Consider the following 27,175-nt stretch of genomic DNA (forward strand, 5'->3'; position numbering starts at 1 on the left):
ATACTCACTCAAATGATATTTCATGTAATGGATTGCAATTAGTTTTTTATTTTAGAACATGGTAATAGTGTCTCAAGCATGGAACTGTGGTGAATTGTTTCTCCTTCCACATCATTTTGTGTGGGCACATGTTCTAGACTATCCACTAAAGGCAGCATATGGAATGACTAACCTTGTAGTACGCTGTTCAGCATCTTTTTTTGTTCATCATCTCTGGTTTGAAGAAATGTTTCTCGATATTCTGTACAAATATAATACACATACTATAAGTGAACATGCAGTAGGTTAATGTAATTGAAATTTTCTGAAAATCTAAAAAGTCAAAAGTTCAGTCTTATTGCATCTGTGGGAAACATGGTTCTTGCGGCAAACTAATTTAAAGGACTAATTGTGTTAGCCTGGCTCCGCCTGTCTATGTACTTCCGCTCATTTACATTTCCCTACAGTACTACGTCTGGATTAGCTTGATCTGCTTTCGTTTACTTTGGCTACCTGGTATCCGAACCAACCAGCGAACAGAGGGCGTTCCTGAGAGTGATTGTAAACGTTTAAGTTGCAAGCCTATCATTATCGTTGTGTCCCCAGTGGTTAACATATGTCATTACCAAACGTTAGTGATTGAACTCCAATGATTTCAAACTTCAGAAAAGCATCCACCAACCAGCGCGAAATAAACGTTTGCCAATGGATCTACGCCAGACTCTCTGCGAAGTCAGAGTCTGGTATCCAGGCTATAATTGTGTAGGAAAATGTCCCTTACTTTTCAGCTCTACCTCAATACTGTCCTTGATGTGGGAGAGAAAAGCATTGCTTATCTTCTGCTCATCAAGTCTCTTCTGTGTATCTGTTCAACAACGACAAACAAAAAACAAATGTCACTTTGTTCATGCATGCAATGGGTATCCATACTGTATATCCATTTAACCAGTTTTACATTTGTTAAAACATGAAACATTTTAACCTGGGAATATGTATCAGAACCTAAAGGAACAAAACCATCTCTCATGTGTCAACTTTTCCTCACCAGAGAGTGAAGTGTTATATTGATCTCTCAATCTCTCTGCATTCTCTTTAAGAGAGTCCTCAAGTCTGTTGAGAAAAGATACAAATGTGTGGGACAATCAAACTTCATCTTTTCCCAATAAGCTCCAATCAAGCAAACTGGGTCATGCCACTCCCTTCTGAGGTCTCTTGCTTTGTCTTGATTTTCACTTGTAAGCTGTTTGTTTTTATGCTTCTCATTTCCCAAATCCTCAGTCACAACTTTGAAAGAGAGACAATGATAGGCATGTAGTGCAACTTTCACAAGTTGTTGGCAAAAATTACACAAAATGACAAAAAATAAGCTTGTAGATATCCACTGCTAAATAAATTGGATGTATAACTCTAATAATAATAATAATAATAAAATAATAATAATAATATGACCACTGAAATACACTTTTGCACAGCATGTGAATTAATTGTCCATTCTGTAAGGAATCCTGTAAACTGAGGTTTAACACTCACTTCGAAAATTCTTTTCTATCGTCAATTTTTCCAAAGAAAGATTGCTGTTATTGATCCTCTCAAATTGCAAATTCTTGTTTACATCTGTCAAAAGAGAAGCATGTAAGTGCAGCTGCACAATTTCATCACTTAATGAGTCAACAAGATCTGTAATCTAACATACATATTGTGTTGTACAAAATAATATAGAATAATATGAATTGATGCAAAATAATACAATTATATTATGTTGTATATATGAAACAATACAAGTTAGGAGTGTTGTTCTTAAAGTGTATTCTTAGTCTAGGCATCATTGATCTAGATGATCCCTAATATTTTGAAAATCTGTTCAGATCCTAAATGGTGTGTTGTCCAATCTCACCATTCAGATGACTTTGAATGGATGTCTTCTCTTCATTGAGCTCTGTCAGTTCCACAAAGGGTGGAGAAAAGAAACGTATGGATGACAGAATAAAACCCTTTCCAATAAAACACAACAGTGGACACAAATGGGCAAATCCATCATGTGGCCAACATTACAAATTGTTATTATTATTATTATTATTGCTATTGTTATACTTGGCATATTATTATATACTAGGAAACATATATCTATTAATCTTTAGTTCTGTTCTTTTTTGTGTTTTGTGGTGGATGTTGGCAATAGCAGGAGGATACATTTATTTATTCATACATCTCATAATTTCTTTCTGCATTTATTTATTCATGCTAAAGTAATCTTTGGTCCTTCATCCTCCATTCAGTAACATTAGTGCTGTGCCTGCTCAGCTCTCATTTGGACTGCTTCCATGTTGTTACAGTTATTACTATTAAAGGTGCTCTAAGCGATGTTACGCGGTTTCTAAGCTAAAACATTTTTTTTGTCACATAAAGCTAACCACCTCACCAATCGCTAGCTGTCTGTGCCTTGAATACACTATAAAAAAAACACTGTCTCTATGGACAGCCCAGGTTCCAAAAACGGCATCAAAAACAACTTGGTCCAACCTGGACGATAAATACATAATAAACTGTTCCAGCCAATCACCGAGAGTTCCAATTGCTCGGGAGGGAGGGGGAGGGAGTAGCGAGCTAGCTCTCTGTTTTGTTACCCAACATCGCTTAGAGCTCCTTTAATATATAACTATTGCAATGCTCAATTATATATTTTTTGTAAACTTCACACTTTCTCTGTGGAAATGCGAAATGCATGAGTGTGACTTTGATATGGACTTTAGGGTACAGAAAGGGACAGAAACAGAGGTACCCGTAAAACTCCAAATAATAGCCAGGGCTTTTATTTTCCCAAATTGCCAAACTGCACCGGCTAATATTAGAGACAGGCGTCTATATGACACAGGCCTTTAATTCCCTTTACACAAAACTTTTCCTCTGCAAAGATGGAATATATTATCAAATTAATTATTTCAAAAACACTGAATGTCCACCCATATGACTAGGCTATCCGATGACAATTTAGTGTTGAGATGTTGTTTATTGAGTGAGATCCAAAAAGGGGATAGCCAGAATAGATTAAACATGCTTTAATCAAATGTAATTTACAAAAAGAGCATATCACACTGAAAGCTCATATTTTGTCACTAGCAACCTAGCCTATATCTTTCTTCTGTCAAATACAGTTGCATTATCAGCCCTGACCAAAACCTTTCAGGAATTATTTATGCATAAGTGGAACATGCGTAATGTTTCATTCTCCCTCCTTTTCGGCACGAATGAGACAGCATGAACCATATCGTTTCACCCGTATTTTATCAGTCAGCTTAAATTTCAAATCATATCCTACTTCTTTCTCTTTATCGCCATAGCGGTACGCATTTAGAATAAAGAATCATTTTCTCGAACCCTTTACCCTTTTGTTTGCCAGCATAAAAACAAGCTTACCATCGGCCTATCCGCAAATTTGAAACAAAAGGGATGAATTGAACGGTGACGAAGTCGGACATATAGTTTAAGTGATGCCCCCATACCATAACTTAGCTGCTTTGCTGCATTAGCTGCTAGCAGGCTAACTCACATTAGCGATTTTTATTCCTTCAATTTTTTAACAGGGCTTAAGTTCTCATTTAAGAACTATGGGTATGTAAGCGTTTGAATAAAGATAATCTTATTATGACAACCGCTAGCCATCGCAAGTAGAGAACCATTGCACCTTACATAATGAAAATAAAAATGTGTTTTGCCTGATCACTGGTGTTTTCATTTTACAAATGTCAAGGGTACATAAGCAGAACTGCTTACCTAATCCTGAGTATACAGTATATCAATTGTGATCTTGAATCTGCTGCTTTTGTGCTGAAATTTCACCACTGCCTTACCATTGAGTTGTCTCTGCAAGGATACTTTCTCTCCAGACAGTCTTCCATGGCTGATGTTGAGAACCTTCAGACTCTCGAGAGCCTCTTTTCAGTTAAGACATAACAAATGAGTTACAGAGAGAAAGTGTTGACATTTTGGTTGGGCACCTGTTTTGTTAAATTGTGTTATGCTGTCGTGTCCTGAAGATCTGTGTTTGTGGATCCTTTTTAAGTTTGAGTATCAAAGTAGTAACAGCAATTTGGTTTAGTTTAGCACCACAAAGGCAAAGTTACTACAGCCTTCATTTTGTAAGGGAAAGACTTAAAGGGACACCAGGCAAGCTTGATGCTTTTTCTCTACGAAACTCCCCCTCGCTCGGTCTGAAGCTCTTTTCCTTTTCTTTGTGTCTTCCGTCAAGGGTTTTCGCTGCTTCTTCGCTCGCTCTGCCATTATACACACGTTTGCAACAATCTCTAGCCTACCTCTGTGCTGTAAACTGATCCTGCTTCGGTCGGCGGGTAGGATACACCGAACTTGCAAGTGGGATATTCTTCCTACAGGCAGTAGGGGCGGGCGAGAGAGCCTTCATTCGCCCCATAATGAGTCATTTAACCATATACCGACTTACGAAGATGATTAATTAACACGAAAACGTTGCCTGGTGTTCCTTTACACTACACTGTAGATGCATCCCATAGTGGGGACCAAAAGCTTCTATTCCTTATCAGCCTAATGGTGCTATGCCCACTAAGTTGCACGTGCCCAAGTGTTCCACTGCCCTCGGAGTGGTCAACCAAAAAATTACTAACAACATTTATTTTTGCCAAAACCTTAATAATTGTTCTGCGCTACAGTATTCATAATAATTGATAAGCCAAAGAGCCTATAGTACTAATTGATTTAAATGCCGTTAACGAGGCATTACTATCACCAGAGTAAACCATCTATACCTGACAACACTCCATTGTCTATTTTTTGGTATGTGTTAAATATTGTTTACATTTCTAGAGGGACAAGGACTGACCTGACAGATCCCTACGACTCTGGGAGTATTTGTTCTGGACTACCCTGTGCACAGACTGGAGAGATTCATATTTGCCCATGGAATCTTTATGAAACCGGTGTGATGATACAGAAAGGAAGAAAAACATTTCATGTTGGTCAGCATTGTTACATGTACATGTGTGCATTACTATTGCAAAACCACAATTTACAGTGCCTCTGGGGATGAATAAAGCAAGTATCTATCTGCTTTATTTACACAAACCCTAAAACAACAGCTGCTACAACACAGGTGACGGTCTGTGGGAAATCCAGGAAGTGCGTGGCATAAAAAAGAAGGTATTTGTATCTACTATGCCTCTGGGGATGAATAAAGCAAGTATCTATCTGCTGTATCTATCTAGCCAGACAGTGCATTTCTATCATTTATTTTATAATAAATACCTGCATGGGCATTTTCCTCCAATAAATCTGTAGGGACACAAACACAACACACAGCATTAATACATTCATTCTTAAATGGCATCATTAGGATGGAAATGTGTATATTGTGTGGCAGTCAGCTGCTACTGTGTGATACTTACAGAGCACTCCCAGAATTACTGTCAGTGTGAAAAAGAGAACGCATAGAAACAGCAGAAACGTGGGTCTCTGAAAGAACCTCTGCTGGGTCTCCCTCACAGGGGTCATCATTGTCATAGGGAATGGGTCACTCTGGGCCAGGAAGGCTGCAGGTGTATGTCCACTTTGTGTTGGAAGCGGTTCATTGTGCTGTGCTGAAGACTGGCTAAATAAAACATCTACAGATAAGAGAGAGAGAGAGAGTGGTGGCAGCCTTTGACTTAGGGAAGGAGAACATGCAAGCAATATTCATGTGCTGTAGCTGGAGTTTTTGCCAAAAAACAGAAGGTTAAACTCAACACAAACACACCCAAACCCACACCCACATCCTCTCACACACACACACACACACACACACAGAGTCAGAGAATGAGAGAGAGAATAAGAGTAATAGAATGACCTGTTGATGGCAGAATAACACTGAAAGAAAGCAAATTAGTTCAGCTGGCAAACTGGCCTTAAACAGGAAGTAAACCTCTCAAGCAAACCTCTATGTGGCTGGGTGATCTTGTAGTAGATTACATCATCACCCTCTGCCCCTAAACATAAAACGAGAGTGAGTAGTTTAGAGATATTTACAGAGTTCCCATTTACAGAAAATTACGTGTCCAGGCTTAACACAGCTGTTACTCACCATCTCTGTGGATTGGTTCTTTGCTGACACCTGGTTGGGGGATTTTGACTGCAGAGTATGTGACAGCTTCACTGTCCACAGCTAATGCAAAGAAAAGAACAGGAGTCCTATAAAGTCCCATCCTTTTTCATACGCAGACATACACAGGAGAAGATGTTATTCATCATGCTATTTGTTGCAGACAAAGGCCACACCTCTCATTGTCACATACAAGTAATCCTACCCAATAACGTATCCTATGCATTATAGCCAGAGATGGTAAAAGCACACACTTGCCATACTCAAGTAGACGTACAGATACATCTGTAAAAAAGACTAGTAAAAGTATAAGTAGTGATTCAACTTCTTTACTCACGTAAAATTAAGAAAGTAATCTTAAATGTACGGAAATGTACTTAAAGTATAAAAGTAAAAAGTATCCAAGCCTTTTGAAAGGACTATTTTACCAGTTGTTTCTGTTAAAAGAAGCAGACTGTGGCCTAATGGTGTATGTAAGGGATAATGGACGACACGCCGTTCGACTATACAAAGTTAATACATGTTCTAGATCAGGGGTCTCAAACACCCGGCCCGCGGGCCAAATCTGGCCCGCGTCCTGCCCAATTCCGGCCCGCGACGTATGACAAAATAATAATGTAATCCGGCCCTTGAGGCTATTAATTGCGACAAACAACGATACTGATTAAAATAGACGATAGATCCAGGTACGGTGACAAATCTCATGTGTAGGCCTACTCTGCTCCACTATGTGCAAGACATCCAGAGCTTGATTCAAACCCAAAATCGCTGCGCAAAGTTTTCAGGAAACTACACGCGAGACACGCGAGAAACACAAAGACGTGCATTTGTAATGACGCGGAAGCGATGCAGGCCATGTTGCAGAAATTGAAGCAGAAATTAAGCAGAAATAGGCCTACACCAAATGTTGAAAAACGTTCACGTGTGATGAAGTCTTAGGTAAGCTATGTTATTCACCTATTCTAATTCTGAAGGAGAATATCCTTTTGGAGATTATGATCGATCGTCTATGACAGTGATAGTCACGGTGTGTCTGCGAATGGAGGTGCGTGTATACAACGGTGTCCACTAAGCATACCATGCTTGTTTCGACACTCTGCCCAACATAGCTTGGAGGTTGCAGTGGTAATCGTGATGATAGTGTCCGTAATGGATGTGGTACAGACAGCAGGGCTAGTAGAAATAGGGCTCTAAAGAACTACAAAGTCACCCGCAATATGATGCGAACTTCTGGGTACTCAGATTACCCGCGATAGGAACTGTTTGACCAGAATACTTTATTGTAGGCCTATATTGTAGTAATCTATTACTAAACCACAACATCTTAGGTGTTGGTATACATCTTAGGTGTTTTCCTGTTAATTTGTTATGTGGGTAATATGAAAAAAGGAAAGTAAACCTGCTTAAATATGTTCATCCAGTATTTACTGAAAGCTGCATAATTTGAGGTGCTTGCCATCCAGTGACAAATTAGATGGGTAAATTTACCCCCTAAACTTTTGTTTTACTCAAAGATTTTTACATTTACAGAAGGACTTTATCTCTGACCACTTTCAAGCCATGGCCTTTTGAAATTTTGATATAAAAATCCAATGGTGTTGCTTTCTTAACCCTGATGCCTAGTTTGCCAGGTTTAAAAAAAGTTATGAGAGGAAATATTTTTATTTGGTGTGAAACACACACACATACCTGTTTTTATGTTTTTCATTTGTTTTATAATTTGTATTAATATTTATTTTATCATTATTTTATTTATAGGCTAAGGTTGCTAGCACAGGTGTCTAAAAGATAAAAACACTTGCACCTTCTGTTTGCAGTTTTGTGTGGTATTTGAAAAAAAGAACATTGCATTTTCAGAAATAGCCGGCCCTCCAATCAGATGACGTTGGCAGAATTGGCCCCCAGCTCATTTGAGTTTGAGACCCCTGTTCTAGATGGTAAAACGGCCCAACGCAAAGCGGAGATGCTGCGTTTCTGTTGCCTGCGTTCAAAAACGTTCCATTAGGTAGGTCTAGGCTAGGCCAGCAACACGCACTGGAGAGATGTATGTTGACATCAAACCATGGAACGAACACAAATTTACCCGACTGATGATACTGTAAAAAAAATGGTTCAATTTTGGCCCTCAGAGTTCAGGTAGGATGGCCCCTTAGCAGGTTTTTGGCCCTCAGAGTTCAGGTAGGATGGCCCCTTAGCAGGTTTTTGCTTAGTCCTATATGGAGGTCTGAACCGGCACTGCTCAAATGCATTCAGACAAAGTATAACATGAGTTTTGAAGAGAGTTCTAAAATGTTGTTGGAAAAATAAATACTCCAGTAAAGTACAGGTACCTGAAAATGCTACTTACTTAAGTATTTGTACTTATTTACTTCCCACCTCTGGTTATAGCACATCAGTATGCACCACACCATACTGAAAACAACATTCTAGAAACTTCTTCATAACATTTCACTGAATGGTTCAGTGGGCACCTTCTTCAATAGATCTACAACACCACCAGATGGCAGAGCAGTCCAAGATCCACTAGCTCCAAGGCACAATAACAGAGACGTCACCACATGCACCTTTTCCACTACTAATCAGAGGCGGACAGAGTACACAGCTTCATTACTTGAGTAAAAGTACAGATACCTTTTGCTAAATTTTACTCAAGTACAAGTAAAAGTACAACAGTCAGATGTCTACTTAAGTAAAAGTACTGAAGTACTTGTTTTTAAAAGTACTTGAGTATCAAGAGTACAAGAGTACATTTTCTAAATATTGCATTACTACTGTCACAGTGCTTACATTTATGTACAGAAACATCCTACATGGACTTATGAAAAATGTTAATGTTAATACCTTGGAGAATGTAAAAGGAATTGAAAGTAAAATCAAGTCATTTTCATCTTTTTACCATGTTGCCAGGGATGGGCAGTATTTCTAATACATGTATTTAAAATGTGTATTTCAAATACCAAATACTATTTTGTAATTGAAACACTTGAGGCGAAAACTATCATTAACTTGTTCAGAAAATTTAAATAGTCTGGCAAGGTGGGGCCACGGGTTGGCACATTCCCGAGATGGACCTGCTGCGTCTTCATCCATTGTTTAGTTCATGGTTTCGTCTCTTATCTAAATCTAACCATGGAGTTGACTTTGGCAGAAAGCTTAAGGTGATTACTGATAGGCTGTCCCAATCAGTGGCGCCTGCACAATTCAATCACGTTTGAGAGGGAAACAACAAATTGAGGGTTTCCGAGATTTTTCTTTTTTCCTTTTTTTTAGAAGAAGTAACGGGTACTGACGGTTATGGATAGAAATGTAGTGGAGTAAAGAGTACAATATTTACCTCTCAAATGTACTTGAGTAAAGTCATGAGTACTCCCCAAAAATGATACTCGAGTAAAGTACAGATCCCTCAAAACTGTACTCAAGTACTGTACTCAAGTAAATGTACTCCGTTACTGTCCGGCTCTGCTACTATGGCCAGAAACCACATTGAATAATCGACTATATGCCATAAAAGGCTCTTCAGACAGCAATATATTTCCGGTGAAGTGTCAATGTAATGCCATCTTGTTATATTCTGTTACTTTTGTGTTTAATCTGACATTAAGTATCTTGTTTATGCCCAACAGGGTGACTCTTTATCCAACTTTGACACAAACCCTTCAGCATCTTAACGTGCCTATTCACTAGGTGCAACACCCAACCAGGTCTGTGTAAACACGAACCCTGAAACAACAGCTGCTACAACACAGACGGTCTGTCGGAAATCCGGGAAGTGCGTGGCATAAAAAAGAAGGTATTTGTATCTACTATGCCGCAGTTCACACTCACCGTTTGGCCTTCTCTGCTTGTTCCCTGAGTTGGTGAAGTCTATTAATGTGTAGTCAATATCATCACTGTCATCATCTGTTTGGGAAGGGAATAAAAAGACCTATGACACTTACATCAAAGAAGGTACAACAGAGACAGACACATACACAAACACATACACACACACACACACACACATACACACTCACTCACACTTGGGCACACGCGGACACACAAACAGACACACGAACAGCCACACACACATAACTCACATATGCAAATACAAACAGTCACAACAAACCAAAAATGGCATGTCTCTCACACACACTCACCTCCACCAAATGCAGACTTGGACTTTTTCTTTGCCTTTAGGTTCACATTGGAGTACACGGCGTCGATGGCCATTCTCTGGTAAGCGTTTCCAGCACGATGGTGGTGCATGAAGGCTGAAGCGGTGTGATTTACTGATCTACCCATCCAAGAAACTTCCTCTTTATACACTATGCAAAATGAAAAGAAAAGTGTGTGGACCTCTCTCCACTCCGATGCACCTCAATGCTCTCTGAGAGACTGTGCAAAATGAAATGGTGTGACCCCATGAGAACAATAACTGTGGACAATAACTGTTTGGCCAATTTGTTTAGTACATTATTAGTACATTATTAATATAAAATACACTTGGAAATATGTGTCTGCAACATATGCTCAGCAGCAAACCCCAACATTCTGTTAAAGGGACGGTTACCAGGGTGTAGCAGTGGCATGTAATGGTCAGTATCCTGACCACCTATGGGTCCAAGGGGAACCCGGGTTTGGTTCAGACCCACAGTCATTTCCAGGTCCCACATCTCTATCTTCCCGCTTGCTACCCTTCACTTTCAACTGTCCTATCCACATAAATGCAAAAGCCCCAGGGGAAAAAGATACTACAAAAAGTGACAGTGACCAAAAAAAGTCAAGTGAGATTGTTTAACCAAGTGTAAATTTGTCCAGTCTTCAGTTCCCTATTCTGTGAGTTGCCTGATTTAGAGTTTCCATCAGCTGAATGCGTCATTGACACAGAAGGCTAAGCATTTGTGTTGAGGGCGTTGAGGTGAAAGCTGAGGGATTCTGCTCTCATGGCAGTGCAGCCTACCTTTATGTCTGGAAACACCTCTGATGACTGCCTGATGAAGAGGCATTATATCAAAAATATTGCTGTGCCAACCAACCACACACATTCACATTACACACAGACTCAGACAGACACAGACACACCCACACACACACATACTGTAGAACTCTCTAGAACACGCTCACACAAATACAACGTTTTTTAAACAAATTGTCATTTGTTTTCATGCTCTCAGCAAAGTTCATGTGTGTTTATGTGTGTGTGTGTGTGTGTGTGTGTGTGTGTGTGTGTGTGTGTGTGTGTGTGTGTGTGTGTGTGTGTTTTGTATTGACACTGAGACTCTGTGCACTTTACTCTGGAGGCTGAGCAGCTGTATCCTTCCTGTTCATCCTCTACTGCACAGATGTTCAACCTTCTCTACATCAGTAAACAGACAAAAACCCACCAGTGTTTTTAAATAAACAGTGTGTGTGTGTGTGTGTGTGTGTGAATTCTTTATAGGATACAAAATGTTCCATACAGACTCACTTTTGTGGATAACATGGACACAACCCTGTTATTTGTGTAATTACAATGATCACATTTGACTCATAATACAATGGTCAGAAGGTAATGCACTTTGAGGTGGTAAAATATTCTGATAATCACCAGCCTTGGAGACCATTATCCTGCGTATACCACAGTATAAGTATAACTATCAGCACTATATGACTATTTTACCTTTTAATCTTTGGTAAATTATTCTAATAGCAAAGTCTTTCATATCTTACCAGTTTTGTACTAAACATACTAATTTCTAACTTATATATGTGTCAAATATTTTATATCAGCATCAAATTTAACTCCACATTCATTCAAACATTTCATCAAACTAGACAAAGACAGTATGGACTTCAATTATGGTTGCTGCCTATGCTGTATGGTCACTGGAAGAATGCTATCACAGATGTTATGATGCATTCAAGACCATTCAAATTCTACTCATAGGCCTTTTAAACATGTCTGTGATTTGAGAGGTCTGAATGGCTGGGACCTGTCCTGCTGTGATTATGTTACATATACACCTGCATACCTTGATTCACAAAATATTTTCAGTACTCCTAGGTGTACAGTATTACTATGGTGTACTAAAATTTACTATGGTGTGCAAACGCTCTAATGCATGAGTAAATAGGAGAACACCTCTTGGGAGAGGCTGACAGGAACCAGAGGAAACTCTGAAACTAACAAATCAACCTGACATCCTGACCTCTTGCATTATGGTCTTGCATTTTGAGCCAGATCTCATTAATGTTGTGTTCATACTTGACCAACCAAGCAGGCCCCCTTCTCTTCCTACGTGCTGTGTCCAGTTGAATGTGCTTACTGCTGCAAGGCTGACCTTCCAGGCAACTTCTAGGTAGCATTGCTATAAGATATTAAAAATATGTAGGGTTAAGGTTAGGAATTCTGAACCACTGAAGATCCACAGTGGTTTTGTAATATATTCAGCTTGTACAGCACCCCTTCATGTTATGAGATGTGACATATATAAGTACACTATACAGGTTTAGGTATTTTTGGCAACTGTAGAGCTCCCTCTAGAGTCGCAATATATTTATATTTCACTCTGCTGTTGTAAAAAACAAACTTCTTGTGAATTATCCCCCCTGTACACAATGAAAATGCTTTTGTTGTGGAGGTGAAGGATTAACACCAGGCAAAAACTATCTCCAAAGAGCTCTACTGACAAGGTAATTTGAGATTTGTCGGGCCATGAAGTTGCATGGCTGGGTTTCTCGGTAGCCACTCGCTACGTCTATGCTGTTTAGCTATGATAGCCTATTACAAGTTTGTTTACCATCAAATTGGCTTTGTAAAGGTTTTATTAAGGTGAAAATCTTGTATAGGGAACTGATAAATCCGAATGGTTATGGCTTTTACATCTTGACTTGCAATAATGTGATATTTTCCTGGGAAAAGTTTTTAACACACATGATTACAGACTTAGATAAATATTCACTCTAATTGGAGTATAATTTCCATGACATCAATTTGCTAATACATATGTATTGCATTTTAAAGCTAAATAGTTACAGAAACATAGTAAATCTGAATGTTGATTTAATAATGTATTTTATTTTTAAAGACAAGCATTTGTACATACAGAATGCAAATGCAGCTCTCTTTCACATAACAGTTAGTTCAAAAGCTAAAGAACAATACAGTGCTGCTTGAAAGTATGTGAACCCCTTGAACAGTTTTGCGTTTTATATCGTTTTATCAGGATTTTCTTATTTTATCATCATCAGTTTTTAAATAAGAATGATAGGCAAACAGACTTCCTTTGTAAAGGGTTTCAGCAGCCATGACTAAAAGAGAGAGGAAATCCACCAAACCACTGTAGTGCCAAGGCATACCCACAGTATCAACAATGACAAGAAGAAAGGTATAATCCGAGAACATAAGGAAGAAAGTAGTGACAGCCCATCAGTCTGGGGAAAGCTGCAAGACCCTCTCTAAAAGACCGTAGTAAATGAAACTGGAATCAGTACAGTATCAACAAACTCCATTTAAGACAAATGATTTGCAAATGGAGGGCATTCAGCATCACAGCAAGATTTCATAGAAGTGGATGCATCAAAAGTATGACCAATGATCATGGTGGTGGAAATGTGGATTTGTTGTTATGCCTGGACAACACCATATCATCCAGGAAACCATGAATTATCAGGCCTATCAGCAAATTCTTGATCTGAACCTCATGTCAGTCATGGAGATGAAGCTAGGGAGGAAATAGATTTTACAACAGGATAATGACCCTATAAGCATTGAAGCAAAATTACCAAGGAATGGCTTAAGATAAAGAGAATTCATATTCTGAATTGGCCTAGTCAAAGTTCAGTTAATTCACTAGAATTGTTTTGGCTAGATCTGAAGTGGGCAGTACATGCCAGTTGTCCCACCAATTTATCTCAACTGGCTGAGTTCTGCAAGGAGGAGTAGGCAAAAAAATGCAGAACCAGATGTGAGACACTGGTTAATGGGAACAGAAGACGTTTGTTTGCAAAAGGAGGTGCTATAAGAAATTAACTACATTTCACATACTTTTGCAGAGTTTTTGTGAACTAAACCACTTTTGTGAATATATAATGAAACTATATAACTTTATTTTGTTTCTGTCTATTATTTGGAAGGCCAGCCTTACAAATTGGGGTTTGGATGTGCATTAAATAAGGTTATTTTGATTTTTGTTTTTTGTAAAAAACAAATGACCATGTCTGACAGTTCACAAACTTTCAAGCAGCACTGTATTATCTTTACAGACAATTATGTAAGAATTGTAACATAAAACATGACTAAATGATACATAACATAACACAATTATGTAGAAATAGTAGCATGAAGTGAAGAAATAACCTTTTTATAATGTGTAAGCTGTTAATAATTAATAATTATTGAATAATGAAGTAGCATGCTAACCAGCAAGCTCAGCTGTGTACTCGCATTGTGCCACTTTGTACAACAAGAGGCACCAGTGTGAGTCACTGTACGGAAAACAGCAAGGCAAAGCAAGGAAGGGTATTGTCATGGACATAATCCCACACTTCCAGGGATGTTGCATATAGTTCCTTTAAATTAATACAATCTTAGGTGATTTATAAAGCATTACATTTTTAACTTTTGATCCTTGTTGCATAATTTTAGTAGCAACATCTTTCAGTCATATCTAACCAGTATTTGTATCAAAATGTATCCAATCAGCTTTAAATGTCCATCTTTGTTGATTACTGTAAAATGTTGCTGAATTTAAAAAAAACAGTGTCATTCAAATTTAGTGTGAAGGGAGGGACATGTACAATATGTGTTCCACACTCATTTGAATGTGATGAGATAGTCAGGGTAGGCTTGGCTGTCGTGGAACACCACAAACATGCTGGGGTTCTGCTGGTTATCCACAAGGCTGTCGAAGCGGATGTCAGGCTGTTGAGGAGAGACAGGTGGGGGAACCCTCATGAGGCTCTTACCCAACGTGTAGAAACCTGCCAGAACTCGAGCGACAAACATGCCCTGAGTGCCGTCTGCTTCTGGGCGGGAGTACAAGGGCTTGGCTGAGTAGCTTGCACTCACAGCAAAGTAGGTTCCTAGACCATACACAGTGGCTGAAAAAAAAGGGAAAATATAAAAAGATGAGAAAGATGAGAATGGAAGACAGTGGAGAGGCACTTACAAACACAGACAGATACAAAGAAAAGGAAAACAACAAACAAATTGAGTGTAAGAGTAAGTGAGAAAAAGTGATTTATTTAGTTTTTAATTCGGAATAGTTTACTCAGAATCATGTATTCCCACCTACTGATCAGCACTTGCAACGTTTGCAGTGATGTACATATAGGCCCATATCTAAGAAGCATACACTAAAAGGCATAGCCTACATTAAACAGGAATACACCTGTTTACCAAGTGAGTGTTTTTACAAATTGTAAATTTTCTGTACTGTTCTGGCCTGCAAAACAAGAATAATTTGATGATTTATCCGACACGTCATTTCATTCATGCTTCACTTGTAAGATGCTTTGCTAACTAAGTAGGCACACAGCAAAGAGATAAGAACATACCATTCTGGCCTGCAAAGCCACGGTTGAAGCCGGTCTTCATGATGGACTGGCAGGCCTGGGCAGTGGTGCCGTGGTAGAGCATCTTCTCCCCGGCCCCTACAGGTGCACCGTTCTTATCCTCCAGCTGCTGCCGCTGAACCTCAAACGCCCGACGCAGGTGCACGTTCTGCACACGCTCAATCTGAGAGGGCAGACGTTGAATAAACACACAGCATGATTAATAGGACCATAATTGAATGAGGCTACACAAAACACACACAGATACATCAAGGTTAGTTACTACATCGAGAGTAATATGTGAAACAATTACGGTAGATAGAAGTTGTATTTATAGGATAAAAGTCCTCCTGTGAGGTAGAGTACCTTGAGTATTGTTCTCATGCAGGTCTTCCTGAAATCTGCCTTCACACGCTCAAACTCGGCACAGAGGGGGATGAGTGGGATCACCTGTAGGGCCTCACCGGGAACCAGACTATCCCAGTACAGAGGGACTTTAAAATCTGCAACAAGCATACAGTAGATCATCTCTAAAATCCTCCACCGATTAGTCATGTTTTTCAAGCTCTGATTTGAAGAACTACATGATTAAAAGCACACACAGCACTCTCCCTCTTGTCACAGTGACTGATGACTCTTTGAAATATGCCAAAGGATATGGTCAGATTTTTAGTAATTAATTATTGTTGATAATGGTTAAATCATTACTAAATCATTATCTAAATACCTGGCAGGTTTTGTAGTCGCTTGACTAGGGTCACATAACCTGAACCCACAGCAGTCACCCGCTTCCTCTGGATATCTACATTCCACTGGTATCCATGAACGTCCATCACCCCTCCAGTGACATCACCCTTCTCCAGCTTCTGATTGGCCTCTTTGGGGAACCTCTCCCAATCTCCTCGCTGTCCCATAATGCACCACACCACGTTGTTGAACAGCTCCCTCTGGTCCCTCTCCACCACCTGTCGGCGTAATGCCCCCTGCATGATGTACATCACCTCATTCACCCCCTCATTCAGCCCCCTCACCACCACCCCTGCCCCACTGCCAGGCCCAGACGGCTCCAGCTGCACCCCGAGGCTGTTCACTCTGCCGACCAGATCCTGCAGCTCTGCAGGGGAGAGCCCAGCCAGCTCCTCTGGGGCCAGGGTGTGCTGGGAGCAGTGGGAGTTGTAGGCCTGCTGCAGACCAGCACAGACACTGAACACATCCTGCACAGATGTGCCTAAGATTGTAAAGGTGGCTGAAGGAGGGACAGCTGGGATGAGGGATGAAGGCAGTAGGGAGCTCAGGTCTGGGTACAGTGACCCAGGTTGGGCCGTTTGAGCTGGAGCTGTGGATGCTCTTAGTGGAGTATTGGCTGTAGAGATACACAAGATGAGAAGGATTCTGTATCATCACATGCTGGAAGTGTGTATAACATGTTACTGAACTAGACTAGACTTAGCATTATCAAAGGAAGTCATGAAATTTAATTTTTTTTGATACTGACTGAATGTTACAGAACAAAGTGCGACCAGTGCCTTGCTTTTATGTATGTGAAATACATCGTGTTTCAGGTTGGTGAGAACACACTAAAGTGGGAAGGATAGTCTTCCACTGACTCATTACATGACAATTCATTGACTTGAGAAATCACTTTTTAGTCTAATGGGTGTCCAAAACATGGCGTCAGCAGCGGCTTGAAACTGCTGGAAGACCGGCATGCTGAACAGAACGAGGCGGACAGTAACAAGGTGCTGGAAGGAGCAACTGGATACTGCGGCCACTATCCCACTGAAGATTGCATCTGCCACTATACATGGGTCCACTCCCGCAGCTGCAGAGACAGACAAGAGACGACATCTCAGTAAACACAGAGCTTCTGCTTTAGTTTTATTCCTCTAGTTCAGTGGTTCTCAAACTTTTTCTTTCATTCCCCACTTTGATCAAGGGGGCATTCTCGAGCCCCACCTGTCCCTCATCGCTCTAAGAAAGTGGTAGGTCAAGCTTAAAATTGTCAAATTTATTGAAATAATGACAAGTTCTAAATATATCCTCTTCAACAGAGTTAAAATCAGCTGGTGCTGCAGAAATAATAATAAATAAATACATAACACACATATTTCTGTTTTCCAGCAACATATTAGGAAGCATAGGCCATTTTACAGCATTGTACAATATATTCAATGAAATACCAACATGCTGCATTAAATGGATCTATAATCCAGTCATACTGAGCACTGCTGGTTGGGAAATATTTTTGAAATAAACTTTGCAGGGATGTGATGTAGGCCTACTGTTTAATACATGGAATCACAAGAGTGCCTCCCAATCAGACGTTTCAGCGATTTCGCTCAGAAATCTCAAAGGCATAATAGGCTACTCTCGCGATCCGGGTCGGGTTTTGATGAAATTCACCACTCTCACAACAACGTTCAAAATCTCATGACTAACTAAGATGCCTTGACACGAGCACTTCCCTGTGAATAACACAGTGCGTCCATTGCGCATCGGGTGCTACCTGGGCCCAGTTAAAAAAAACAAAAACTCCTGTTTTTCACGTCAGTTCGCGCCCCACCTGGCATGTCTCCGCGACCCAGTAGTGGGTCGCGACCCACAGTTTGAGAAACGCTGCTCTAGTTGTTGCCGGTGTATTATGGACCCAGAGTAGAGTAAGATGGACCAAAGTGATATATCATAGCTGCACAATAATGTAACTAAAGACTTATATAGCAACCGATTCTGCTTTAATCAGTTTTTTTAAATGTTGCCACATAGACACACACACACGCACATGCACACACACACACACACACACACACACACACACACACACACACACACACACACACACACACACACACACAGCCCTAACGCTTCCATTAGCTCAGCAGAGGAAGTATAAGCTATGCCAATGTCTTTGGAATTAGTATAATAGAAATAGTGAAATAGTTGAAAGACATTCTGCACTCACATTCTATTACTCAACCAACTCAGCAAATGTAAACAAATATTCAAATACAAATAGTCTAGCAGACTGTTCCTATACTCACCAGCACATATAGCAGGAATGGCAACTGATTGGTATCCTTTGCTCTCACAATGGAGGAGGATGTCCCTGGTCAGATCCTGAACCAACTCTGGGTCATTTTCTCCACACACATGCATGATGGCCTTGCAGGGGAACTTGCCAGGCTGTGATGTGAAGATATTACCTCTGTTGACCTGAGCTGCATAAAGGTAAACTAATTGTCAAGGATCTCATTGTATTGTTACTTCTCTCATTCCATTTCATTGCTCTGGGTTCCATGCTATATTTGGTAGGTATCTATATGAGTATTTAGGTCAGTGGCAGGCACAGACAGGATTCATACAAGGTGAATATCTATCCAGCAAGTCATCCAGCAGTTCGGAATTTTTCTTTATTCCATATTTGGATGTATATTTCCATTTCTTTCTTAATTACTATTTCTCCTCCAAGAGCAACGGTGGATTCAGGGACACCAGCAGATCTCCTGTTACCTCTCTCTTATGTGATCAAGCAAGTGCAACGTGCTGCTATTAAGATGAAGCCAATTTATCCAAAGATCAATACAACAAGTGCTTACCAGATTTCAGAGCTTTTTTGACTTTTGGTCCCGCCACAGAAAGTATGCTCTTACAAACCGCTGTGAATAGAGCAGACCACACAATCACAAATGCAATGTATGTTGTATAGTGATTAAATATTATTGACTTCAATTTATTATCCATATTCCGATCCTCATTTGTACCTGAATCGAAGTCGTTAAAGTCCGTGGTGTTTACTATGGCATCTGTAGTCTCATTGGTGATGTCTCCACGTACCAGATAAAGTTGTATGCCTCCTACTGTCAGTGTGACTTCTTCCAGGTCAGAGGTCAGGGATCCAAACACAGCTATGCAGAACAGAGGAGCACACAGTGATTTACTTAATTCTGGTGGATATAAGCATTAAAAACTAGATGTACCGCAGAGCGGTACAAAATATGACTGCCGCCCAGTCCAGCACATTTTTTCCACAAAAATAAGTCACGCTGAAAGGCATATATGATTCTAACTGTCTCACTGAATTGCATTATGCACACTCAATTCTCACTGGTATCTGCCAGACAACAAGTATCAAAACATGATTAGTTCATAGATTTCACATGTAAAATACATTTTATACAACCCCACCCATCTTGCCTGTTCATAATTCTGAGTAATTCTTGAATTGTGTGCATGTGTGCGTGTACATGTTTATGTTTATGTGTGGGTGGGTGTGTGCGTGCATGTGCTTGTGTGTGTGCCTGCGTATGTGCCTGTGTCTGTGCATGTGCATGCATGCGTACATATGTCTACTGTGTGAGTATGTGTCATACGTATGATTACTGTGAATGTATGTGTGTGCGTGTCTATCTGTTTATGCACATGTGTGCATATGGAATGGGTTAACATGACCCCTGGAGGCAAACATACGCAAAAAATTGGTCATCCTAGGCCCTACGGTTCTCAAGATATTCAAAGAAAACTCTGTTGGGTGTACAGTCACTAAATGTACACATAAATTATTTTATTGTATGGCCCCCCATGAACGAAAGTTCACGAAACTTGGCATGCATTCGGAGGGTGTCATAATGATCCTACACTTTCAATTTCGTGCAGTTTTGACCATGTCATCCAGAGATATTGTGATAAAAACACCTAATTTTTTGCTTTTTAATTTTTAACTAGGTGGTGCTATACATGAAATAAGTGGTAATGGGATGGGTTGACATGGCCCCTTAAGACCAACATACAAAAAAAAGGTGGTCCTCCTAGGCCCTACGGTTCTCGAGATATTCACAGAAAACTGTCTCCGGCCACCTACAGGCCAGTTGGTGTACAGTAACATAAATTAATTTATTGTGTGGCCCCCCATGAACGGAATTCCACGAAACTTGGCGTGCATTCAGAGGGTGTCATAATAAGCCAACACTTCCAATTTCGTGCAGTTTTGACTATGTTAGGTAACAGATACCTGCAATTACAACACCTCATTTTTACTTTTTTGTTTTTAACTAGGTGGCGCTCTACGTGAAATGAGTGGTTATGGAATGGGTTGACATGGCCCCTTAAGATCAACATACAAAAAAAAGGTGGTCCTCCTAAACCCTACGGTTCTCGAGATATTTACAGAAAACTGTGTCTGCCCTACCCTCGTTTCGGGGGTTCCAGTCCAGCGGGGGGGGGCTACAAATCAAAACAAAAAACGATGGCTATCCATGTGGGGCTACATGCCCACCAAGTTTCGTGTACCCCGATCTTTCAGTGTCCCAGGAATCTTTAACGGAAATTTGGCCATGCGAAAAAAAAAAAAAAAAAAAACTGACTAAACCTATATGACCGCCGCTTCGCTGCGCGGCGGTCATAATTATATAATTATAATTACTCCACACCCTCCATTCCTGATCCCCGGCACAACTGAACTAAACTTTCATACAAACACCTTGTCCTTTGCCATCCATCCTGTGTAAGTTTAATCCACCATAAACATCCCGGCAGACCTGAAGCAAAGTAGAAAGTAGGTTGCATGTTTTATGATAATGGTAATAGGACTTCTAACATGAGCCTGGGAAACTGATCAGCTGCAATAAAGAAATTGCCAAAATGTTCTGAATTGTACGCTTGATGACAAGGCAAAACATATCTGTCTTTGGTATGTTCATACTTATCATATTATCAGTTATTTTTGTATTGTTCTGAAAACCCTACTGATAAGATCAGCAATAGCTGTTCCAGTAAATATTTACCGCTTTGGAATCTGGGTAGTCTGGATGGATGACAATACGAATGTTGGAGAGTGAGCCAGTGAACCCTGACAGTCCAAACAAGCCAATCTCAGATGTCAGGATGGAAACGGCCTCTTTAACGGGTGTCTTCAGGACAACTCCAGGCCCAATCAGTGGAAAAGCCACAGAGCTGAGGGCACACTGCTCACACAGACTTAGGGCCTGCCTCATTCCACAGCGCAATGCCTGTAACAAGAGGAGTAAACAAGAGGAATGCAACAAGAGTAAACAAGTTTGCATAGCATTGTTTTTCAAACCAGCAGGTGGAGTGGGTAACTGCTGTGTCAAAACACACTGCTTACATAATCATCAATGACAGACGGAAACCGAAAGGAAAATAAAGAAACTTAAAGGTGTACCGTCACACAGGTGTGATGGGAATGTTGGAAATATATCTGGTTTCATTGAATTCAACATAGAATTTCAGAAACTTTAATTTCTTCAGAACGGAATCTTATGTTAGAATGTTGAAAAACCCACACCTTTAAGGGTTAAAAGAAATCCCTCTCCTTTACCTTTTCACTGCTGCCACTTGTTGCATTCCAAGGCAAACATTCCACAAAGATGATCTTTTGACATCCCAAAGTAGAGGTCCCCTCCACCTGAAAAATGTCCCCTGGCTCTACATTCTTCTGGAATCTTATAGACTGGGAGAAATTGCGCTTCAGCTGGTCTCCTCCTGTCTTTGCCAGGGCTTGTCCAATCTTCAGGCTGAGTAGATTTGCTTTCACCATAGGGGCCACCAACACATCAACCTTAAATAATGAAGTTAATTTTTATAACGATAATATTATGGAATCATCTCTATACATTGTCTATTCCAGAATGTATTAAATAGTTTTGAATAGAATTTAAATAGCATTCTCTATGTATGAAGGAAAGAGAGCTATTAAATCATTAGCTAAAATAACTAAAATCAAGAAAAATAGATAAAAATAGATTACTCACTTGCTGATCCTCAAGATGCCCCAGCACTACTTCTAGCTTTATTTTCTTGCCTGTGAGAAATGATCCACCTGGTGCTGTGGAAGATGACCCCCCTGTCACTTTTGTGGGTAATGAGGGAATTGGGGCAGGAGTAGGTCCTGTTTTACCCATCATGGTGAGGTTTGAGATGGAAATGGGGCTTGTGGGTTGAGAACCTGTTCCAGATTGTTTCTCCTCGTCAGACAGCAGGATCAGGACCTTATGAGAGAGCTCCAGTAAAGCAATGTTGTTCTTCCCTTCCCCATTGAAGTACTGCAAAACTCCAGGCCCTTCCATGCTGTACTCTTTACAAACTAGAGACTGTAATGTTGAGGTCAGTGTCACATAAAATTCTTGCACCAGTTGACGAGGTCCAGCAAAATGCAAACAAGGGGATGGTGATTTAGTGGGGATCAATTGGAGATCACTATGCTGTACTCCAAGAAGCTCCAGTACTCTATGCAGGTGGTCAGCCACTACGGCATTGGGGAGATTCAGAGAGTAATGGATGTTAGTTTGGTTTATCTTGTGGTCAAGCAGAATGTATTTTAGCCTATCCACTTCTTTTCTGTTTCCGACTATCTGGACTAGCATCCGGTAGTCTGCCTTGGACGGTGTCCCATAGCTCAGCTGTACTTTCATAGTTCCATGGTTTGCTTGCTGCAGGGCTTGACTTAAGACTTCCTTAAGAGTGACCATTCCAGGTGACTCTGCTTCTGCTCGCTCCAAGACAACAGTCTCCACAGTCAGGTCTCTCTCCAGAGCTGCTGCTGCCTCCTCAAGGGCCTCTGTAGTAAGGCTGGACAGAACCAGGTCTGGTCCCACCTCAAGCATCACTGGACTTCTCAGGCTCTGCTGGAACCGGGTCTGGTATGTTTCCATGGCTCCACTAGATGTGAGGAAGGCAAGGAGTGGGGCAGGTAACTGGAGTCTCCTTTGTTGGATCTTCTTGACCAGCTCCTGTAGTGTAGTGCATGCAGCCTCTACCTCTGCCTCTGACCCCTCAAACACTGGTCTACCTCTTCCCTGCATGGTAATCTTAATGTGTGGGGATGAAACCTTAATTTTCTTCCCAAACTCCTCCTCCACCAGGGTGAACTGCATCAATGGTATCCCACAATCCCTGTGGATCTGTGGCTTTACCTGAAGGGCGTCTAAACGTTGGATCATTTTCTCTATCTCATCATGCTCTCCCACTACCACTGCCAGATCTTCTCGGAGTTCCTTATAGGTGCACAGATTTTCAGAGCACATGAAAAGGTTCTCCTGGAGGGTCCTAACCCTTGCTGGATCCACCTCAAAGTAGCAGCGGTACCTTTGTTTCAGCTGAAAACACACATTGTCCACCTGCATCCCCCATTTGGCCTGGGGCAGCCCAGAGTGGGCAGCTCCTCTCTTCACCACCACTTTCCCCTCCTCTGGAATGATCCGGAAGGATCTGCAGAGAGAGGAAAGACACTGATCCAGGTCCCGCCGAGCTTTCGAACTGTCCTGCAGGTACTGAGTTAAGTAAGTTTCCATGACTAGCACTTTCTCTTCATCTTTGCCAGGAGTATCCTATGGAATAGGAACAGGTTATGCATTATTATTACAAAGTATTGAACCATACAATTGTTTTTTTGTTATCAATTAACCTGAATATGACTTCTGGTATGAGTGGTGCTGGGTAAAGTTGCACTTTTTTGAGCTCCTGACCAAAATTGAACATTTTCCATATATTATTTAAATGCCATAGCCTGGGACCCAGATGGATCTGAGAGTTCATGTTGATTGTTCTGGCAGATCTGTCTGGCACCTCTGCCCCAGATTTCTACCCAGACAAAAATCCATCACTATTGTTTATCTGATATGAGGTGTTTTTTATTCAGTGACAGAGGAGCAGAATACAGAACCGGTGTAGGGATAGGCAATATGGACTTACAACTATCACAACAAAATATGAATATGAATACAAAATAAATGAAAATATGAAAATAGCATTAGTCATGTTAGTGTACAGTCTTGAGAGCCAGTGTTAATGCAACTTTGGATTCCCGATCAAATACCTCTGCCAAGTCTGGCAATCAAACTCATGTTTCTATTGGTCAAAAATTATACTAAATGTGTGTGAATAAACATCTTTCCATGGCAGAACTACTTTATTATTCATTACAATGAAATGCAGTTCCATCTGCTGATATGTACAAGGAAGGTATGCCATTGTCTCAGTCCTCTTAAAATATAGTAAAGATAGTAAACAATGTGATCGTTGAAATGCAAGGATAGAATAATGTTAGAAATAAAACTATCAACACAGACATTTACATCGATAGTCTGGCGTTATAATTTATTTGCCTCGGGTGTACTTTGGAGTGGGTAAGACTGTTTTTAGTGGCAGGCTAACACATACTGTTGGCTTGCGCTAGCCTAGCACCTGCGAACTCTGCAATTAGAAGGACTGGATGAAACGTGTTGAAAACGGTCTCCACTGATAAATATAACACAAATATACACAAAATCCTGAACCACCCCTTTAAGGTTTTCACAAGTTTTGCCAGGTTTATCCTCAGTTATGAATTAAAATGTGTTTAATGCAAAAAATATAAACTGTAGAGATGCAACCTGGTCATTAAAATGATTACAAATGGGATTTTTTTTCCAGGTTTTTTTTTTCTTTTTCTCCCCCCGCCCCTTTGGCGGCCCTCAGTTCAATGTTGGGTTCCTGAATTGGCCCTCACCAATCAAAACTTTGAGAACCCCTGCATTAGAACAAGGGAGTGTGTGCCCTCTATGTCGCCTACATGACAGTGGCGTGAAATGTAGTGAATGTGAAAAAGCATATACCTGTACAAGTGCCCTCTTAGATGTTATAATACACTATATGGTGCCCCTACAATGGAGAGAAAAAAAATCCATATGCAGTGCCCGACAGTTTTCACGTCCCCACAAAGGAAGGTTTTCACAAAGTCACTGCCATGAGGGTGCCAACAAATACTTTTTATATGTTTTTGCAAGGGGCTGATAAGTTATGCTGATATCTAGCTGGCATTTTGATGTAATCTCATTGGCATCGTCTGTTTTTATGATTTTTTTTTACATCAACAGCAGTCAGATGACTGCAGACTTTGACCCCTATGTCACAATGGTAAAAAAGTGAAACCAAATTCAAAATCTGCAGTGTGTGTTGCGTGTGTGTTCGTGACTATCCTGTTGTCCCGTATAGTAGTCTGTTCTCCATAATATAGCTAAGTGTGAGTAGAAGGGAATAAAAACTATGAGAACCATTAAAGGAACACACCAAATTTTTGGAAAATGAGCTTATTTACGATCTACCATAGAGTTAGATAAGAGCATTTACTTCCCTGTTTGTTTTAACAGACGTCTTGTCATACTTCAACATTAATAACATAATGTAAATTTTAACGATGGATGAAAACTATTTAGTCACACTTGATAAATAATAGCTCCCCCCCTGTCCTTTAGTGCAAAGTAACAATATTATTGAAAACTAAAACTCCAAGAAATCAATTTTCTCTATCAGTGATGCATTTTTATATTTCTATGCATTTGAAACTTTTTACAGAGCGAACTTATTTAATAATATATGCATTATTGGTAAATATGTCCGAAGACAGAAATAGAGCATATTACTCACCTGTTGATTTTGAGAGACTTGCTTGATTTTGATTTCGTTCATGGCATATTGCTTTGTTTTGATTTTAAGTTGTTGGTCCGAAGTCAGACAAATGACATGTGTTTTTGGGCCCAGAACTCTTTCTTGATCTGTAGAGCATACCAGACTGTAATTATATGTGTGCATCTTTAACTTAATGTATTTTTACTGTTAACAGAGGAGCCGACCAAGATGGACCTAATGTCCACTTTATCTTGACTACACTACTCTTGATTACATCCATCCATATTATATGAAAATAATAATAATAATAATAGTTTAAATGTTCCTATATCAAAAAAGAAACTCTTGAGGAAATATTGTATAGTCACCTCCTTGCTCTAGAAATAAAATCTTGTAGGTGTCATCGTCTACTTTTTCCACTGGCCCACATTCACCTCCTCCTGACTTCCTCCTGATTTTAAAGTACTTCTGAATTTTCTCCTTCTCAGAGTCGGTCAGGTCTCTGGCCTCAAAAAACACTGGGAACCTGTAGTGCGCCATTCAGCTCTGAGAGACCTGTAGTCTGTAGCTGATCATCAGGGTTGCTGATCGTCTTGTGGAAACTTGTGACAGTGGTTTCACCAGTTATTACTCTGAGATTCACTGCGGTCTCAGTGACTATGCAAAAAATGGTGTGAATGTGTTTGTGTGTCTGTCTGTGTGTGTGTACAAAAAAGGTATTTTATCCACTGTCTAATCAACCGGATAGCAATCATCAGTGCCATTTCCAGGATGACCTGCTTTATTGACATTAAGAAAACATTTGACTATTTGGGACACACGATTATATTACAAACTTTTAGAAACTGGTGTAGGGGGTAAAGCTGATTATGTGATCAAGTCAATGTATTCAAACAATAAATGCAGAGTGAAAATTGGCAAAAAAAAAGCAGACGTGGAGTGAGGCAGGGCTGCAGTCTGAGTCCAACTCTATTTAACATCTACATCAATGAACTAGCAGTGCAGTTCGAACAGTCTGCAGCCACTGGACTGGCTCTTCAAGAAAAAGAGCTTAAATTCCTTCTCTTTGCAGATGACCTGGTGCTCCTTTCGCCCATAGAACAGGGCCTACAGCAGCACCTGGACCTGCTAGGGAAGTACTTGTCTGGGCCCTGGCAGTAAATCCTTCAAAAACAACACATA

General features: G+C 40.3%; 2 protein-coding genes across 4 annotated transcripts; both read right to left on the reverse strand.

Moving 5' to 3' along the window:
• Window positions 1-187: 187 nt before the first annotated feature.
• LOC143127425 (uncharacterized) lies at window positions 188-10,336 on the reverse strand. Of its 3 annotated transcripts, XM_076288925.1 has the most exons (13): window positions 10,219-10,336; window positions 9,908-9,982; window positions 6,065-6,145; window positions 5,919-5,969; window positions 5,394-5,609; window positions 5,254-5,280; window positions 4,832-4,915; window positions 3,828-3,911; window positions 1,874-1,915; window positions 1,510-1,593; window positions 1,025-1,089; window positions 761-844; window positions 188-241 (listed from the first exon to the last, which is right to left on the reverse strand). In XM_076288925.1, exons 1-11 carry the CDS (start codon window positions 10,325-10,327, stop codon window positions 1,052-1,054), a joined length of 891 nt encoding a protein of 296 aa, XP_076145040.1. In that variant the 5' UTR covers window positions 10,328-10,336; the 3' UTR covers window positions 188-241; window positions 761-844; window positions 1,025-1,051. The 3 variants fall into 3 exon arrangements, with proteins under 3 accessions (XP_076145040.1, XP_076145039.1, XP_076145041.1); XM_076288924.1 differs by lacking the exon at window positions 4,832-4,915 and having other exon boundaries at window positions 1,025-1,263; XM_076288926.1 differs by lacking the exons at window positions 188-241; window positions 761-844; window positions 1,025-1,089; window positions 4,832-4,915 and having other exon boundaries at window positions 1,535-1,593; window positions 1,874-3,911.
• A 2,762-nt stretch (window positions 10,337-13,098) lies between these two features.
• On the reverse strand, window positions 13,099-26,606 carry LOC143127426 (protein mono-ADP-ribosyltransferase PARP14-like). Its single transcript, XM_076288927.1, has 14 exons — window positions 26,362-26,606; window positions 26,012-26,139; window positions 22,360-23,934; window positions 21,927-22,166; window positions 21,373-21,597; window positions 21,069-21,126; window positions 19,354-19,497; window positions 19,189-19,248; window positions 18,634-18,810; window positions 17,238-17,417; window positions 16,323-16,958; window positions 15,962-16,098; window positions 15,599-15,779; window positions 13,099-15,142 (listed from the first exon to the last, which is right to left on the reverse strand). Exons 1-14 carry the CDS (start codon window positions 26,531-26,533, stop codon window positions 14,856-14,858), a joined length of 4,200 nt encoding a protein of 1,399 aa, XP_076145042.1. The 5' UTR covers window positions 26,534-26,606; the 3' UTR covers window positions 13,099-14,855.
• Between the last annotated feature and the right edge of the window lie 569 nt (window positions 26,607-27,175).

The sequence above is a fragment of the Alosa pseudoharengus genome, unplaced genomic scaffold (genome assembly GCF_046254945.1).
Source record: "Alosa pseudoharengus isolate Yale_2024_CS ecotype anadromous, Long Island Sound unplaced genomic scaffold, YU_APseudo_1.1 YU_APseudo_1.1_scf_17, whole genome shotgun sequence".
In the NCBI taxonomy this organism is placed as follows: Eukaryota; Metazoa; Chordata; class Actinopteri; order Clupeiformes; family Clupeidae; genus Alosa; species Alosa pseudoharengus.